At 34.6% G+C, this 20,360-nt stretch overlaps 1 protein-coding gene across 1 annotated transcript; it reads right to left on the reverse strand.

Annotated features, from left to right (window-relative positions):
* Positions 1–6,810: 6,810 nt before the first annotated feature.
* Positions 6,811–10,811, reverse strand: LOC110888104. The gene is made up of 8 exons (XM_022135644.1): positions 10,721–10,811; positions 10,426–10,533; positions 10,251–10,334; positions 9,724–9,727; positions 9,319–9,608; positions 8,731–9,240; positions 7,362–8,612; positions 6,811–7,259 (listed from the first exon to the last, which is right to left on the reverse strand). Exons 1-8 carry the CDS (start codon positions 10,809–10,811, stop codon positions 6,811–6,813), a joined length of 2,787 nt encoding a protein of 928 aa, XP_021991336.1.
* Positions 10,812–20,360: the final 9,549 nt, after the last annotated feature.

Consider the following 20,360-nt stretch of genomic DNA (forward strand, 5'->3'; position numbering starts at 1 on the left):
AAGGTCCAAATGTGGTGGAGCACGTGCGAAGGCTTTACGATTTGTCGCGAGTCGTTCCATACCTGGTGGAACCCGTGTTGAAGAGAATGGAGCAATCCATTTGGGAACTGACGCCTCAAGCCTTGAGCTTGATGATGGTATCAACGCCACCAACACCTATGATTGATCATATGATAAGCCGGAGCTCACTAAGGAAGCACTTAGATTGGTAAAACTTTCAATCCCGGGCAAGAAGGAGGAAACTCTAGTGGAGACATGTGAGAAGAACAAAAGAAAGCTCAGTGAATTTCAAGAAGGTGATCAGGCAAATAACAAGAACAAGGCCAAAAGGGAAAAGAAGTACATGGGTAAACAACCTAAGTGCGAAGAATGCCAGCGCCATCATAACGGGCAATGCAGTACTAGGAAGTGTGACAACTGTGGTAAAATGGGACACAACAGGGAAACGTGTTGGCAGGAGACGAAAAGAGGAAAGTAAGGAAAGGGAGGTTATAACCACGGTGGTACGGGGCAACCTGGGAAAGGTTGCCCAAGGGAGATTAACCAAGACCATGAAGAAGCATCCAGCAACGGAGCTCGTGAAGCATGCCAAGATTCAGATATGGTTACTGGTACGTTCATTATCAACCCAAAATTTTTGCATCCATGTTATTTGATACCAGTGCCGACCATAGCCTCGCATCTCATGAATTTAGGAATATACTTAGTTTAGTAGAGGGTAAGTTAGACGACCCACTCTTGATAAGACTTGTTAATAAACGACCTCGACATAGTAACTAGGATGGACCCGCAGTCGAGCAACCAAGCGGAGATCGTTATCCGCATTTTGGAGTCGAACGACGAAGCAATCGTGACCCATGAAGCAAGATACACATCTATAAACTGCAAATTGCTTGAAGGCACGAAGGATGTTGCGTAAAGAATATGTTGTTTCTTGGCCCATGTCGGGAACAGGAGGAGCCGAAGAACTAAAGCACGAAGATATTCCTATGACAAGGAAAAATCCTAAGGTCTTCCTCGAGGATTTGCCAGAATTTTCTCCTCCACAGCTAGTCAAGTTTCGCATCAGATTGATTCCAAGCGTCGCACCTGCAGTCAATACCCCTCAACGACTTACACCTTTGGGAATGCAAGGATTAACAGTGAAGTTTCAGAAGTTGATAGAAAAGGAAGATAACAGACCAAAATCCCCTGTTGGGTAACCCCATTTCTGCTCGTCAAAAAGAAGGATGATGATTTTCAAGTAAACATCAACTACCAGGAGCCGAACGAGCTAACCCATCAGAGTCGGTGACTCTTGCTAAGGATTAACGAACCTCTTATATAACTGACTGTGAGGACACAACCACTATTACCCGACTGGTCAACGATCGAGCATCATTAGCAGTAAAAGCAGGAAGAAAGTATACCAGGATGAAATTGTGGGACAATGACTTGTGCTTAGACATAAACAAAATGGTGCTTCCTACACAATGTATAAACCAGATCCACACGGGATACGGAATCCGGAGAAACAAGAAGACTTACATCTAGGACCTATGGGAACTTAGGACCAAACCTGTAAGGATTTTACTTAGGAACCACATCTGTCAACTCAATCAAACATCATTAACTTGACCAACTTGTCGGTGCAGTTAACGAATCCGAAAGTACTTAAATTTTCTTCCGTTGAAGTCCTCACTTTCACTTCTAACAAGTAGATATTTGCATTTCTACTCCCCTCAAGTAGTTGCATCACGTTGACTTCCTTCGCTGAGAGCGAACACACGTTTGCCTCGTATACTTGGTCACTTCTCCCTTTGGTAGAAATGCATCGCTTCATCACTTGAAAACTTATATAACCCATGCACCGTTTGTTACGCATGCGGTTTCATTTCGAATAAACGCTTCATTAAGGTTCAGATATTACGTTGCCAAATCTAATTACTAGTTTGTGATTCGAATAACCTACATTCTTGTCATTGTTGACTCCTTTGTTATCAAGCTAACACACTTTCTTGAAACCACTTTCTTTCAAGTTACGTGTTTACTATCATGCCAAGATTTCCTTGTTGATATGTACGTTTATTGTTGGGTTACGCTGAAACTAAGTTCAATTGCTTGAACTTATCCAGTTCACATGTTTGATTTGAGATGCCATATGATGTATTGAGAGCATCATATACTAATACGTTGGCACAGATTCTATTGTTTCGAGTCGTAGTAGACTTGTTTGGTCTATGACTCCACTAAATCGTTGATTAATTTCGATACCTTGCAGTGATACTTTCACAAAATTGAAGCTAACGCTAATTGGGTTACTCATTTCATACACGGATTTAAATGCCTATTTATTTGATGATAATCCATTTTGATATCCCCGATCGAAGTAGCCTTAACACAATTGTGTGTTGAGGCAATGGTACATATATTCATTTCATAAGCACAAAGTACCTCCTAACGATTCTTTCGTTATCAATCAAATGCCTTGCAGTACTTAGTTTCATCTTCCGGCTTGTTTCGGTACACCTTCATATGGTTTCAAACTCGGTGAATTTGTTCAGTCACCGCTATTACGGAATCATGTCGTTGCGATACCTTGTGGTGTCATTACAAACTTGTAGCTTGTGCTAATCATGGTCAACTGTTTCACACAAAACTGCATATCCTTTCGTTTGACCTGCCGTTTCAACATTTCGGATGTAACTATAAATCAAGGCAAGAATACACCAGATTCGCTTGTATTCACTCGGCGTATTTTCGCAATTTAAAATGTTCAACACTGAACCTTACCACTCGTCTACTCGGGAGTTGACAGATCATTTTACTATTTCATTTGAGTTAATGATTTTTGAATTCATATAGCGGGTGCTATGTTTCATGAAAACTCGCTTGGATACTGCGATCGATCGTTTGAGGATCTTATTAGTCGAAACTCCTCTCTTGTGGACCCCCCTCCTGCTAGCTGGATTACATTAGGCTATACGTCAAGTACGTCTTGTACTTCTGACATCAACTGCTATGAGCACCCACCTTTTTAACCCTAGGGTACGGGTTGTTATATATTCTTGGACTCACCAAATGTGAGTAAGGTTTGATTCGGTTTGATTATTATCTACCTCGATGTTATTTAGATATATACATGTGTGACGTAACCACAAGGAGTTAAGGTAGTACAAATTTCGAGGACGAAATTTTCTTTAACGGGGGGAGAATGTGACAACCCTCACCAAATCATGTATCTGTACGAATTAATTAATATTTAATTAATGCTAAATTACTGTGCTTACTTACAATGGTGGTTAAACTGCTTCTTGATTCCTGATACATACATATTCATGCATTATACTGTATCACTGTCACTTCATTTATTACTGATGCACAAAGGCGCAGTTAGGACAATGAACGGATACCCCAGTAGATATGCTGACATAGCCAGCACCAGGCAGACACTGCCTCTAAGGCCAGTATGAGCCAGAAATAGTTTACTACACTAGTAGAGTGTAGGGAAATGAGGATTGTAGAACGGCATCACTAGGTGATAGTTCTAGTGACCGGATGTGCCAAAAATATGATTTAAACACAAAATTCTGCACTTTAATATAAAATTCAGCATTTAAGCTAACTAGTAAAGTGCAAAAACATGGGAAAATAATACTAGACACTTTCCAAAGTGTCGGGAATTCCTTGCGTCACTAAAAATAATATTAACGACACTTTAAATGCTTATTAAGCACTTTAACGGATCAGTATCCAACCGAACAACCGGACCTAACCCGGGACATAAAAATATTGTCATTGACACTGTTTTTCCTTTTCTGAGCTAGTTAGGGTCCCCGAATACCCTAACACCCGCTATAATGCATAACACACTACCAATTAGTTTAACCTCCTAACTTAAACTAACTAATCTTAACTAGCTAGTTGGAAACCAACCACAAACACCCCCCCCCCCTTGTAACCGATCGGTCACCACAAGGGTGACACACCTTTGTCCTTGTTGATTATTTTAATCCTTGTGTCCAATATCTAGTAAACATAAGATATGTTGGATAAAAAGGAAATTTGGTCTACAAATACACACAAGGGTCCATCATATTCACTAAACCATACTTAACAAGATCACACCTCTCTCTCCCTTCTCTTTGATTCTCGGCCGAGAGCCCTCACATCCATCCATCCATTTTCGATTTTCAATCTTGACATTCTACATACACTCAATGGTGAAGGATCACGCATAAGGAGTCTCGGTGCTTACGGAATCACAAGGACCTCACCACAACGCTATTAACCACCCTTTTTTCATCTAGTTTCTTCCCTAGCCTTGAGCTAGTTGCAAGTGCTTCTAATCATCCTCTTGATCTTATCTAAAGTGGATAATAAGAGATTTGTCGGATAAAAATCATAAACACTCAAGAACAAAACTTAAAGTCTTGTAAGAAGATGAATATGGTGGTTAATGAGTAAATATTAGTGTAAAACTCTTGAAACTTGTTTTGTTATGATTCTTTTATGTTGTTTGATGCTAGTAGTAGTTCGGATCGTCATCTAACCCGGCTAAGTCATGTTCATGGAACATGAACTAGTGTATGTTAAAGTATGAAAATGATTAGATGATGAACTCTACTACTTATGAACATGAACTTGTGTAAAAGTGATTTTTCTTATAAAATGAAGTTCTAAACTAGTAGATCTAAAGATCTACAAGTGGTATTTTCGAAGAACCAAGTGTAAAATGAAATCATGTTTAGAAGCCGGATCTTTCTTGAAACAAAGGTGTTTTGTGAACAAACAAGTGTGTAGACACTTGTGTAACAAAAGGGTTTAACAAAGGAATGTTTTTGAGATTTTTTATTAGAAGTTGTATAAATGCATTTTCTTTAAAAATAAGATTTTCAAGAAACCGATTTCATTTATAAAGATAGGAAGATCTACTAAAAATATTGGAAGGTTACTACACACTTTTACATAACCCACAAGTTCATGTGTTTGCAATTTATGTATATTTTTTACTAGATTGATGTTGGAATATTGTTTCTTGATGCTGAGAAAATTGTTGATTGAACTTTGAAAAGAAAATGATACGCTTGTAAGCGTGGCCACCTCCAGTTACAGAGGAAACTCTGACGAAATTTTTCCAGAAATATAACACTTGGAAAATATTTTTACAATAAGTGTTATGAATGTATTTTCAACTTGTTCTCCCAAATAAATTTCGCCATGATTTTATTACAAAACTTCCAAGTGTCGGAGGTGGGATTTTCATAAATAAAACTTGTTAAATATATAATTAGTATATATTTTTTTCATAGTAACGCTTGTGAGATTTTTTGATTCTTTTGTGAACTATGTAAATATTATTTTTAGAGTAGAAATAATATTACTGGAACCTATTATTAACGATGCCAAAATAATACAAACGCCTTCATAATATTTAAGTTACACCGGTATTATTATTATTATTACCACCCGAACTTTGAATGTAACTTATGTATTTTAGGTAAAACACTCGTAAGTGTGTATTTTGATAAAAGTATTATTTTGGAAAATGGTATGTAATAAATATAATATTTTTGGGAAAAATATTTATATTTTGGAAGTAGAGTATTTTAGACATACGAAATAAAATATATTTTATTAAGTGAGACTTAATGATATATTTCGAAGTTATACGAACGCGCATGTATTAAAGCCCCCTTCCTTGGGAAGGAATATAGTTACCAAATAATTACGAAGTGTAATTACGAAATAGTTGCCTAACTATTTCCCTAAGACATTAAATCTTAAGCTAAGGCACGGTCGTCCGTCTAATAGAAGTTAGTACGTGTAGGTCGTTACAGAGCAGGTTGACAGGGAGATACTTTTTAGAGACGAACTTCGGTGAGTTCATGTCCCCCTTTTCTCTTAACTGTTTTCAGTTTTTATACTCCGGGGGTGAATTACATGTTACTATGATTACGAATACTTTTTACATGGTATGGTTAGCGTAAGGAGGGTTACTACTTAGATCACGTGAGTGGGTAGGCGGGAACTGAAGGCCATTAATCCTCAGTGTAGGACCGAGGGACAATAGCAGTAGATCTATCTGGGTGTAGCGAGCCCAGCCCCAGGCCCATCAGAACGGACCTCGGGGTGACTTTGTACCCAACGCAAAAATCTGCTAGGATTGAGTCTTCCTACTGCACTTCACACATATCAATGGCCTTGCAAACCATTGGTGATCTCTTTATTTCCTTATTTGCTACATACTAGGGTTTTTATACTTACAAAGGTTTTACATACTCACTACACATGAACTCGCTCAACATTTTTGTTGATTTTTCCAACTTACATGTATTTCAGGGAACTAAGGATCTGGCACGGCATGCTACGTTTTCACGCTGCGTAAGAGTTATGGGATCATCCAAGTTTAGGGGATGTGGCTTTTACCTGGACGAGTCACAGCCCTTAAACTACGTCAGTTTCATGTTTGTGGTTATGTCTTATGAACAATGTTTTTATTTTATCTTATTGTAATTCCGTTGCATGTGTCAACGTTTTAAAACTATGTTATGCTACTTTTATTTTAAAACTTAAATCAATGCATGATCTGCATGGTTTTTCTTTCATATAGCTTTGTTGTGATTAAGCTATGGTATTAAGAAGTCACACCAAATTATCCCACGCTTCCGCAAAGCCAGGGTGTGACAGTGGACTAGTCCTCCTTAAAGCGAGGTGTGTGTGTGGTCGTGCATGAGTTGTGCGACCTGAAGAATATTGTGCAATCAGGTTCCTATGCGATCAGTCATCATCTTATCACTAAACAATAAACATCTTAATCAAATAGTTCAATCATTTAAACACGTACACATAATTATAACACAAAACTATCACACAGAAAACTAGCACAAGGCTCTTGAAAGTACGAGTTGTCACAACTTCACCTTTTGATCGTAATGCAGCTGAGAATGTCTTCCAAAGAAACTTCTTTCCAGTTCCACCATAACCATATACAAAAAACACACCTCCATCACCTTTTTCAATCGCTTCCATAACAATTTTATATATCTTTTCCGGTTCGGCAGTTAAACACTTTACATAACGATCATGCTCCCTTTGAAGAGCTAGTCTGTCATACGATAATTCTTTCATTATCAATCGATTGTTCGACGATGAAACATAATTGTCCGGAACACTTGGCATATCATCAAAATTTCTCACTGTACTTCCATTGGTAAGAAGCAACTTTTCAATTTCAGATAGACAGATATTTTCAAGTTCTTCCTGTTGAAGATCCAAATCTAAAACAAATGTTGAAAAAAGTATTAGTTTTTTCCCAATAACAGAACTATTGCATAATTTTAATGTAATTGGATATAACTTTAATAAAATAATAACATTACCTGCAATACCAGTTATCTTTCGTTGCTGATACAGAATGTCTTCACATAACAGGGACTTCGTTTCTGACCAAAAATCACCAGGACGAGATATCGAATTTGACAGCAACAACGTTACAAAAAAGGTCCACAAGAAATCTTCGGTTGACCATGTGCTAGCTTCTTTGACAGCATTAACATATTCTTTATCATCATCCAACAGCCCCCGTGCTAAACATGCATCTTTAATTTTTTTAAAAACTTGCCCATAAACTGTTTTTATATCTTCAAAACAAGTTGGTCCCTTAATATGATTCAGTAAAATCCTTAGGTAATAACAATCACCAAGTGATGGTGGGACATAATGTACCCTCCCAATTGATCCATACGGATGCTTTCTTTGATTCCCTTTGCGATTTTTAGCATTCCATACATAATATCCCGAAAACTGAACATACCTCAATGTCCTGGAAAATTCATCGACTTTATTACAATTCATCCACTCTTTAAACATTGTCATTTTCACAGTTGGATCAGTAACAATATCACACAAATTATCATGATCGTTATACACAATACTCTGACCATCTTCACAATGAAAAGGTAATACTTCAACAGCTGTATATCTATAATGTATATCATACATGAATATTCTCCAAGTAGCTTCACAAGCAGAGATATATCTACAATCAAGGTATGCTTTTATCTCATCTACAGCTACATTCTGTTCCGTATTATTCTTGGTGCTATTGGCTTGAAAAACAGAAGCAGTCACTCTATCAGGCCCCTTATTAATATATTTAAACAAATATTTGATAGAACCTGACTGGTTGCACCATTCAACGTTAATGTGGCACTGATACTTTCTGAGCAGGAGAGCATTATAAGGAACTACAAATCTATTATCAAGTGTCACACCATTCTTTACTACCGTATTACTTGTTTGACGGCGACGATAGACAGGATATCCTTCAGAATCAACACAAGTCTCATCTACATATTTTTTGGGAAACTTTTTAGAACATTTTTGCTGAACCATACATGGACAAAGTGGGTTGTCTGTACCACATGGTCCATGAATCATAAATTGCTTGACAAGCTCATATATTTCAGGATCTCTTTCTTTATCTGGTATCTCAGCAGTAATAACACGATCAATATCAGATGCATTTGGAAATTTACTTTCAGCACCCAAGAACAAACATATGTGAGCATGTGGGAGTCCACGCTTCTGAAATTCCACTGTATACATAACTGAAATTTTTGAACAGTGGGCTGTTAAATAAATATAATTAGATGTTCAAAGTAAAAAAATATAACTAAAGCGTACCTGCCTATACATCACCAAAGAATTTATGTTTCTTGAAATCTTTTATAAGATGATCCAATTTACACTTGAATATTCTAGAGATAATATCCGGTCTGTCTTCAGCATTAAGAGCTTTATCGTGCAAACACCTATAAATCTCAGGCCAGTTTGGATTACAAGTCACCGTTATGAATAAATCGGGATATCCAACAGACTTGCAAATTTCCATAGCATCCAAGTACTTTTGCGTCATATATCTAGAACCACCAGTAAATGATGAAGGTAAAAGTATAGGTTTACCACAACTTGAGGCATTATTCTCTCCACTTTCAACAGTAGCATTCAAATTCTTAAGATTTTGCACTCTAAGTTTAGGTTGTTGTGTCCTTATATAATTCAACCTGGCAGATTCTATCATCATGTATCCATCAACCAAAAACTGCTGAAATAGGTTTTTCGCATTAACTAACAATGAAAACCGATTCTGTCTATCTTGAATTTTGTAACAAAAGAATTCTCTAATTGTAAGATTGGTTCTAAGTACCTCATCATCAATCGCAATCCCTCTATGTTTAATACCAACTCTATAACCATCTTCAGCATATGGGAAAATAAGTGGATATTACAAAGCAAGGTAAGAGGGATGAAGCTCATTAATTCATTGAAGACCACCAGACTTCTTTCTAACAACAATGTCCCGTTTATCAAATGCTCCATCAAAATCACCATGTATTAAAGCAGCAATTTCTGATGATGTTGGCAAATTGTGAACTCTTCCATCCTTATCTCTTGTTCCAATAAGCTTCAAGCTTACATCTTGAAACTCATTTTCTTGAAAACAATCTCTTACCATTCTGAAGGATTGGACAAGAGGATTGCAAGAATCCAACATATCTTTAAGACCCTCTATGGTTGTACTATCAAGCTGGTTGTTTCTTGTAGTTTTGCATTCTATCTGAGAACTGCCATAAATATAAAATGTTAAAATTTACATTCATTTAAAATGATAATGAATGTCAATATACTGAAAAGCAAAATATATATTCTTAAATGCCACAATTATCATAAAGAAATTACCTTACTGCTTTTTGACAATTTACAACTTCGTTTTGTGAATCATATATGTAAACCTAGGAGAATTTAGGTTCTTCTCCATCGTCCGGAAGTAGACTACCCATTCGATGATAATTCTGACCTTGTAGTCTAAATACATAAGGACATTTACCTCTCTGATAACTTTTTTCAACCTTCCAACCAAGAGATGTGATGTGAAGGAAAACATCATGTTATATGCTCGAATATTATCCATGAAATTACGAGACTGTGAGGTATGACTTTTATATAAATGACGTAGTAATGGAGGAGGTGTAGGCGGTCGTGGTAGATCAACATCTCCATTTGAACAACAAAGAGAATAGGATGTTTTGTTACGTTTTTAATTTCCCCTAAGCATTTCATCTTCCCATAACATTGCATCACATTTACAACACACAAATATGGCATCTCCATGATCAATATAATATACAAACTTAGTAAATTTATAAGTCAACATAAGTTTTCTACATATTGAAAAGTTAACAGGAATTTACATTCGTATCTTATACCTTTAGAAATTCCATGAATCTTCTTAACCACAGAATCTGGTAACATCTCATCACTCATTTGTAATTCAATTTTAGATATTCCACCTATATTGAAGCTTGTAAAATAAGATATATATAACAATTCATAAAACTTAATATTAAACAAATCTTTTGTTTTATAAAACTTAAAACATACAATTTGTAATATCTGATAATTGAGTCCTCTCAACAAAATTGGATATTTGCTTGGTACTTCCAAAAGGAGTGTGATGGACATTCCTTCTTTCGACATTGTTGGTTGAACCTTGTAAAATAGAACATATGTAAGGATTCCAAAAACATAACATATACATACATATTTCTTTTAAATTTTGTTTGCAAAACTATAATACATACCACTTGAAGTATTTGAAAATGGAATCCTTTCAACAGAATCAGATGTTGATGCAGGATGACAACCTCTGTTGTTTCTCTTTTGTTAAAGAACATACTTCCTTTTTCTCTTTCTTCAACACACATTTGACGTTGAATTGCTTGAAGGTCAACTTCATACTTACTTGAAATTGTGTTATCTATATCCATATTTTAAAATACTTGAATGGAAAAGATTGTTGACAACTCGAGAAAAGAACTTTGAAAGTATTGTGAAAATTATTTGAAATTACCAAAAAATATCTGCAGTAAGTATACCTTTTACTTGTGTAGATGAGTGAAATAAATTACTACTAATATTTGGAGTAGCATAAACAGGAAGATGATACACATTCCTTCTTTCAACATTGGTGGTTGAAACTTGTAAAATAGAACATATGTAAGGATTCCAAAAACATAACATATACGACATATTTCTTTTAAATTTTGTTTGTAAAACTATAACATATACCACTTGAAGTATTTGAAAATAGAATCCTTTAAACAGAATCAGATGTTGATGCAGGATGACAACTTTTGTTGTTTCTCTTTTGTTGAAGAACATACTTCCCTTTTTCTCTTTCTTCAGCACACATTTGACGTTGAATTGCTTGAAGGTCAACTTCATACTTACTTGAAATTGTGTTATCTGTATCCATATTTTAAAATACTTGAATGGAAAAGATTGGTGATAACTCGAGAAAAGAACTTTGAAAGTATTGTGAAAATTTTTTGAAATTACCAAAAAATATCTGCAGTAAGTATACCTCTTACATCAGAAGATGAGTGAAACAAATTACTGCTAATATTTGGAGTAGCATAAGCAGGAAAATGATACACATTCCTTCTCTCAACATTGGTTGTTGAAACTTGTAAAATACGAAACATGTGTAAGGATTCCCAAAAGATAACATATAAATATATATTTCTTGTAAAATTTTGTTTACAAACCTATAAGACATACCACTTGAAGTATTTAATAATGGAATCCTTTTAACAGAATCGGATGTCGATGTCCGATGAAAACCACTCTTGTTTCGCTTTTGTTGCAGAACACGCTTCCTTCTTTTCCTTGCTTCGGCACAGACTTGACTTTGACTTGGTTGAAAGAACAGTTCATACTTACTTGAAATTCTATTATCTGTAGCCATAGTTTCAAATATCTGAATGAAGAAGATTGTTGAGTACTCAAGAAAAAGACTTTCAAAGTATTTTGAAAATGGTTTGAATTTTTCGAAAATGATTTGACTTATTTAAAAAAGAAAGCTATATTATTAGGGGGTAAAATGTAAGTTCCTTATCTCAATGGCGGTAAAATGTAATTTATTATCCCAATGGTGGTTTACCTTTTTACATAGAGGCAGATAGAAACATACTTTACCTTTTTAACGACTCTTCAAATCCCCTTTACAAAATTGTTTGTCTGATCTCATAAAAAGTGCTTCAAGTTTAAATCACCGATGTCCATTTGAAATATTGAATCACTCCACTTGAATTCTTCTTACTTTTGACATCATCAACAACTTCGATCAAGGTATAATAATATTTATTAAAAGTTGTATATACATTAGTTTCATATGCACATGATTAACAACTGTTATGAAGACTGTTCTCAATGTATTGCATGTTTTAGATGATATATCAATTTAATTTTACAAGCTTTTTTTTATTTTTTATAATGTTTCTGATTTGAAGTTTTGTTCGATATGGTCTTACATTTGGATTCTTGAAAGCAATCGATAAGGTATATTTTGTTGTTTTTCTTACTTCATATTAAAGAATATGATTAAATGACAAATCTTTTATTTATTGTTATACTCTAGATAAATCGATAAATATTAAATGTGTTATCTGAATGACATAGATATGTTAAACATTGTTGGTTCACATTTGTTATCACATTCTTTATAAATAATGAAGTATCTGATAAAATACATTTTCTCATTTTTTTCTTCCATTTTTAACCAGAAACATAATATCTTGGAAGATGTCTTTTTATAAATATCTGGATTCTCTTAATTCCAAAATCTTGGTAAGATTATTACACTAAAACCATTTTCTACAGTTTTATTGTTAACAATTAATTCACATATAACATTTGCCAATACTTAAATACTTGAACTCAACAGATAATACCACAAAACTTTGCAAACAATCATTTACTCAAAGAAGTTCTAGGTAACATTGGCGTTATAGAGTGTGTAAACGGTATGAGATGGGATTACCGATTTTCAAAACACAATGGAACCTTTGCTCTAAAAGAAGGATGGTCCTCAGTTGTCTCTGACCTTTCATTGAAAGAAGGATGTCTGTTGGTATTTAAAAAAACTGCACCATATACATACCTGCTGACACCTTTTGAAAAATTCATCATTATCCAACAAAACTTCCAAAGATTTCTATGTTCACATCAATATCGTTTGAGAGGAAGTTTGGATGTATGGATTCATTCTCCCACAGTTTTACTAATGTTTGTAAAGACGTGTTGGTAAGTTTTGGTATTTTAATCCAATACTTAAATGTTACTATAGTAACTAGTGATATATTTGTTAATTTTATTGTACCTTTGTTTGATTTCATAATTTTATATGTTTTTGTTCAGCTGATACCCAAAGAGTTAGTCAACGTCAGTATTGGAGTTGGTAAACTTAAAAAGACATTTCAGATCTATGTGAATCAGTGGGACTCTTTTGATGTACTACTTCAACATGATCCTCTTTGGAATTGTTACTTTATAACCGATGGATGGGAAAAGGTTGTACACTACATGGGTATGGAAACAGGAATTGTACTTGTTTTAAGATACGTAGCAGATTACATCTTTCTGCTTACTGCCTTTGATTTGAATGGATGTGAGATTGTTGCACCAAAATCCAATGCCAGTCCGATAGACGATACTTCCTCACCCAATTTGGAAGTTCCTCAAATTACCAAGGATCTACAACACCAGTCGGATGTTGAAGAATCCAATGACACAGATTCTGATAGTGATTATGTTGTATCTAATGAATCATCAGATGATATCGACGATGCAGATTTTGATGCCGCTGTCTCAGATTATGAAGCTGATACTGATGAATACGCCTTACAAATCGTATGGTACTACAGCAAACATTTTGTAAGTTTATTCTGTTAATATATTATTCCTCATTCAAAGGATGTTAAATGTTTTTTACAATTAAGCTGTAATTTTTGTTACTTTACTTAAATACATTGTGTATTTCTTATTAATTATTGGTATTTTATATTTATTTTTAAGCGTCTGAATGTGAAAGTAGCTTCTTTATCAAGGATTCATAGAACATTGAAGATGACAGTTGAAAATCTGAATGGAGTTGACACTGTAATTGACTTTCGACGGGAGAAGCATGGCACGGGATTTAGATACGCGGCTTGTCAATTCACCAAGAAGTTCACTAAGCCTAATGGTATCTACAGAAATATGAGATGCAAATTTGTCTACTCTGAAGAAAAAGCCAAGCTGATCTTAAAGAAAGTCTACAGATAGTTTTGGTTGTTGGTATTATCTCATTTGAGATAAATTATGAGATGGTGATGTATCAAACTTCTATATTTTGAAAACTTACGACTTTCGAATATTTAAATTATAATCATGTATTCCTATCATATTATTTATATTAACTTAAACCTTTGCTGTACATTCTCCATATATTTTAATTGGGCTCTTCATGATAAATTATATATTGAATTATACTCTATAAATTTATACAGTCAACCTATATATTTAGATAAAATCTGACAAACCAAAAGCTCTGTCAACAGAAAATCTGTTCAAGCAAAGTCTGCTGTTCCAAACAACATCTGCTGATAAACACAAGGACTGTTATAGCAAATGACCTCTGCTAATAAACACAACCTCTGCTGATAAACACAAGGACTGTTATAGCAAATAACCTCTGCTAATAAACACAACCTCTACTAATAAGCACAAACACTGTTATAGCAAATAACCTCTGCCGATAAAACAACCTCTGCTAATAAACACAAAGACTGTTACAACAAATAATCTCTGCTGATAAAACAACCTCTGCTAATACAAAAGTATCATAAGGCTAACATCTGTTGTTGAATCAAAGGTCTACAAAACATAACATCTGCTGATCATTCGACAGTATAAATTGCTAACATCTGCTGTGATTAATAGTGATACACTTCAACAGAGGATTTCAAACATTTGTTTACACACGCCTCATGATGAACATCTGCTAATAAATACCGCTCCGGTTCAAGAAAAGGTCTGCCAAACAGAACCTCTCCTATGGACTAACAGATGATGCAGTTCAACAGAGAATGTTCAAGAGCAGTGCTTTAACAAACCACGATCAACAGATGATAATATAATAACAATAAGTGCTTTGGTTGAGCAGTGCTGTTACTGAGCAATGGTTTTCCTTTGGTTGATCAGGCCATAGGTACATAAGTGCTTCCTCTTTAACAGCATTCATACACCAATGCAAGCATCTGAATAAACAATAAACAATCTATACAAATCAAAGACAAAATCAAAAGCTACAAACATATCAAACAAATTTCATAAAATCATTTTATAACCTTAATCACATTCAGAAGCTTGGCCAACGAACTCAGGACTTCAACACCGAATAACAAATCCAGCAAGATCTACCTACAAACATTTAGCATACAAACTCTCATCTGTCATGATAAAAAGAAAAATTCAAAAAATATCATAATCAAAAGCTACAAACATATCAAACAAATTTCATAAAATCATTTTATAACCTTGATCACATGTTTGTCGCTTGGCCAACGAACTCAGGACTTCAACACCAAATAACAAATCCAGTAAGATCTACCTGAAGAACATTTAGCATACAAACTTTCAGTTCATGATAAAAAGAAAAAATCAAAAAGTATCATAATCAAAAGCTACAAACATATCAATCAAATTTCATAGAATCATGATTTATTTTAAACGCACACAGACATTACCTCTTCATCAATAAAGTTGAGATCCATTTATAACCTTGATCACATTCGGAAGCTCGGCCAACGAATCCAAGACTTCAACACCAAATAACAAATCCAGCAAGATCTACCTGAAGAACATTTAGCATACAAACTCTCATCTGTCATGATAAAAAGAAAAATTCAAAAAATATCATAATCAAAAGCTACAAACATATCAAACAAATTTCATAAAATCATTTTATAACCTTGATCACATTCGGAAGCTTGGGCAACGAACTCAGGAATTCAACACCAAATAACAAATCCAGCAAGATCTACCTGAAGAACATTTAGCACACAAACTTTCAGTTCATGATAAAAAGAAAAAATCAAAAAAAATATCATAATCAAAAGCTACAAACATATCAATCAAATTTCATAGAATCATGATTTATTTTAAACACACACACACATTACCTCTTCATCAATAAAGTTGAGATCCATTTTATAACCTTGATCACATTCGGAAGCTCGGCCAACGAACCCAAGACTTCAACACCAAATAACAAATCCAGCAAGATCTACCTGAAGAACATTTAGCATACAAACTTTCAGTTCATGATAAAAGGAAAAAATAAAAAATAAAATAAAAAAATATCTATTTTTAAACTACCATTGAAATTGATGATAAATGCAACGCCTCTCTCGTCTTCATCCTCTTCTCTATATCTACAGTTTTAGAAATATAGAGTTGAGAGAGAGTAAACAGAGATTCAAATGGTTTTTTGAAATTATCATCGACTTTGAATTTGGGTTTGAATTTATATTTGAGGGCGAGAAGAATTGAAGCTCTGATGACATTAAATGCAAATTACATATCCCTATGAAGTTTTAAATTTCAAATTACCCTCCCATTTCAATGAGCATCAGTCGTTTGAAATTTCAATGAACATCAGCGGTTTCATAATTGAATGTGGGCCAGACCTTTGAAATTAAAAGTCGGGGCAGTGGTTTGGATGGCAGACCTTTGAAATTATGATGTCACTATGCTTCCTCTATCGCTGCCACCTCATCGCAAATGACATAAGAAAAGCCTTGTTGGACATGCTCTCCTGCTGACACATCAGCTTTTCTTATGTCATTGAGATTTCTCCTTTTATAGAAAATATAGATAGATTAGATATTTTTTTTTGACATGTAAGGAATATTTATTTATTTCAATCTATCTTAAAAGACAAAGTCGGTGGGGTTTCCACCGGCTTTGTCTCCCCAAACCCTACACTTTCATAATTTTTAAATTTAGACCCTCGACTTTGGTAGTTTCTTTTTAAAACCTCAGCTTTGTTAAATCTTATTTTCACCCATTCTTAGCCCTTAAGTTTAGGAGATGTAATTTTCAACCCCTTGCCTTTTTTTATGAACTTTGAAAAATATAACTTTGACCCCCTCGAGAATATATAAATCTGATTTTTTTATAATAGTTTTGTTCGTTAACTTATAAAACTTTAATTTGTTGTGTGCTTTTTTATGTACGTGTCGGTATAAATTCGAGTTAATCTACGTTTCGATGTAATTTTATTTGAAAACGCGTAGGGTCAAATAAAATATGGTTTTATGCTTACTTTTTCTGCACATTTCGACATAAAGTTTATTTTCATTTATAATACTTTTTCAAGCTTACTTTTTATGTACGTTTTGGCGTAAATTTTGTTTGAAAACAAGTGCCGTCAAAATTCGAGCTGGTCTATGTTTTAACGTAACGGGTCATAATAAGTCATACATAATCATGCTGCATAGTCGATACAATATTCGAGTTTGTCTTGGTATACTTTTTTCTATAAATTCGTGTCTGTCTACGTTTTGACGTGAATTTGGTGTACACTTTCATGTTGTATTTTCTACATTTCCTACGTATGAATTGGGTTGCATATAATACATTTTGACTTGACGATACAAATTTTGAGTTAGTCCGGTCGCATATAATACGCTATCATTATACGGTAAAAGATTTACTTTACGTTTTGATCTAATCGTAATGATATATAGGTTACACTAATTTCAATTGAATACGTTGAAATGAACGTTTTTATATAGTTAACGCATCACATAACGCTAGGACTAATCTGTTCGACATTTACGATGGGCGCGGGTCTTTTTACTAGTAACTATCTTAAATGGCAAAGTCGGTGGATTTCCATCGGCTTTGCCTCCCCTTTAACTTTCACAAACTTGCAATATTAGCCCTTTACTTTTAATAACCTCAAGGTTTTAGAAAACAATAATTTTAGTCTCCAAATTACTATTTCATTTTAAGAGTTTTGCAAATTAATCCCTTAAGTTTTTAATACTTCAACTACCCCTGTACCGTATATAATATACATTTTCAACCTATTATTTTCTTCAATAACTTCCGTTCACTAATTTCGTTTTAAAGAACTAATTTGTCGCTAACATCCTTGAGTTTCTAAGTTTCGAGTTTACCCCTTTCGTTCTTTTACTTTATAAAAATTAATATTTTATGTCGTGTCGGTATAAATTTGAGTTGGTTTACATTATAGAGTAAACGTTTTTAGTTTCTAAGTTCCGAGCTTACCCCTTTTGTTCCTTTACTATAAAAACAACCAATATTTTTATGTACACGTTGGTATAAATTCGAATTCGTTTATGTTTTAATTTAAACGTTTTTTTTAAACGAGTCAACTCAAATATAATACGTTTCCGTGTTTATTTTATGTACGTTTACAGTTGGTCTACATTTTGACGTAAATTTTGTTCCAACCCAAGCTGGGTTAAACATAATACATTTTTATTCCACTGTATACACGAGTAACTCGACGTTTCGACCTTTCGCGACGCAGGACAAGTAGATTGCATTATATATATATATATATATATATATATATATATATATATATATATATATATATATATATATATATATATATATAGGGTAAGGTTCATGCGAGAACCACCTTTATTGCGAGAACCGCGAGAACCAGTGTGAACACAACCTAAAATAGCTAAAAAAACCCTAAAAAAACCTAACCCCCACCCCCACCCCCCCCCAAAAAAAAACACCTAAACCCCCCACCCCACCCCCCCCCCCCAAAGCTAAAATGCTAAAAACTAAACCCCCAAAAACCTAAAAAAATCAAAAAATTATCTAAAGTTTTTTTTTAATATTTTTTTATGTTAAAATCGCTACTTTTAGTAGCCAAAATTTTTTTTTTAATTTTTTTTCTACTAAAAGTAGCGATTTTCTTATAAAAAAATATTAAAAAAAAACAAAATTTTGTGTGTTTTTTAGCTATTTTAGGCATTTTTGGTTGTGTTCACATTGGTTCTCGCGGTTCTCGCAACAAAAGGTGGTTCCTAATGGATCTTTGTCCTATATATATATATATATATATATATATATATATATATATATATATATATATATATATATATGTCACACCCCAACCGATGGCGGAATCATCGGGGCGCGGCACTAGGCGAATCAGATTGCTCAAGAGAATCCATAACAATATTAGCGACAATATATATTACATTTGTTATCCCATACTAACAAACAATACAATCACATAAGTTATCACCGATGTTCTGTTCTCTCGAACAATACAAATCCGACAACCTAGATTTTTAGGCGAGTTTCTAGACTTCCTAGCTTGATTTGATGTAGTCTGCGATCTAAACCTACAACATACGTTAAAACAACGTCAATACAAAAGTATTGGCGAGTATACAAGTTTTGATAGTAGCGAAAAGCGATTTAAAAAGTGTTGCGAATTACCACATACATAAACGAGATATGCTAACACATAAACACCGGACAGATACTACCAGCTAAGTCATGCGAGCTGCGACTGCGATTGCTATTCATCCTAACTAGACTCCGTCAGGTCTATAGTACTATACTAGTCAAGGCGGACGTCGCGAGTAAAAGTCCTATCACTTATGTAACTAGCATCACGTGTAAATATGTAATTCAGTCATTCGCAAGTGATAAAATAGATTAAACATTTGATTAATTCAATTTAATTGGATAGACGTATGTTACACCCAAAACGCGATTAAAAAGGGTTCGAATATACTCACATTCGGTGTTTAATAATAAACACAACTTTTGTTGCGTTCGGCGGTCCACCAGTCCAGTGCTCGCGATTGAAATACTCCGGTAGCGCAAGTAGTTCGGAAACCATCGGGACACCCACTCTGACGAAGGGTAACCTCAATAGAATCGAACCACTGGAGTAGTTGAGATACACCTCCTTTACCCGTAAATTCCATCGGATCACAGGCTCTGAAGTGCTTGTAGGGAAAAGCGGATTGCGGCGCTTCTGCCTTGGAGTCTTCAGGTGTACGAGAGTTGCTGAGAGAGTGCACTTGAGCGACTATTAGAGGAATAACCTTGGCCACTTCCTTGGCCACTAGCGAGGCGATTCTCCTTTCGTCACTTCGTTTGGCTCTTCTCCTAGCTGTTCGTCTCGAAGCGGAGTCGTTTGAAGACATCTAGACAAAGAGTGACTTGGAGTGAGATTCGATCATAATGATTTTTGAGTTTTTGCGATGCGATCGAGCACGTTCAAAACTTGATGCGGTAATATAATAGTAATGCAAAATCACATAGGAGCCACATAGGAGACACTAGATCCCTAAGTTCTCTCACAATGACTTGTTTGTTTATATATATGTATAGGTGTAGCTTGTATTTATACACATGCAGATTGATATAGAATACGCGAGGGCGCGTTGAGGTGAGAGAGCGAGAGCGAGGGCGAGAAATTATGC

Source organism: Helianthus annuus, chromosome 2 (genome assembly GCF_002127325.2).
Source record: "Helianthus annuus cultivar XRQ/B chromosome 2, HanXRQr2.0-SUNRISE, whole genome shotgun sequence".
Lineage (NCBI taxonomy): Eukaryota > Viridiplantae > Streptophyta > Magnoliopsida > Asterales > Asteraceae > Helianthus > Helianthus annuus.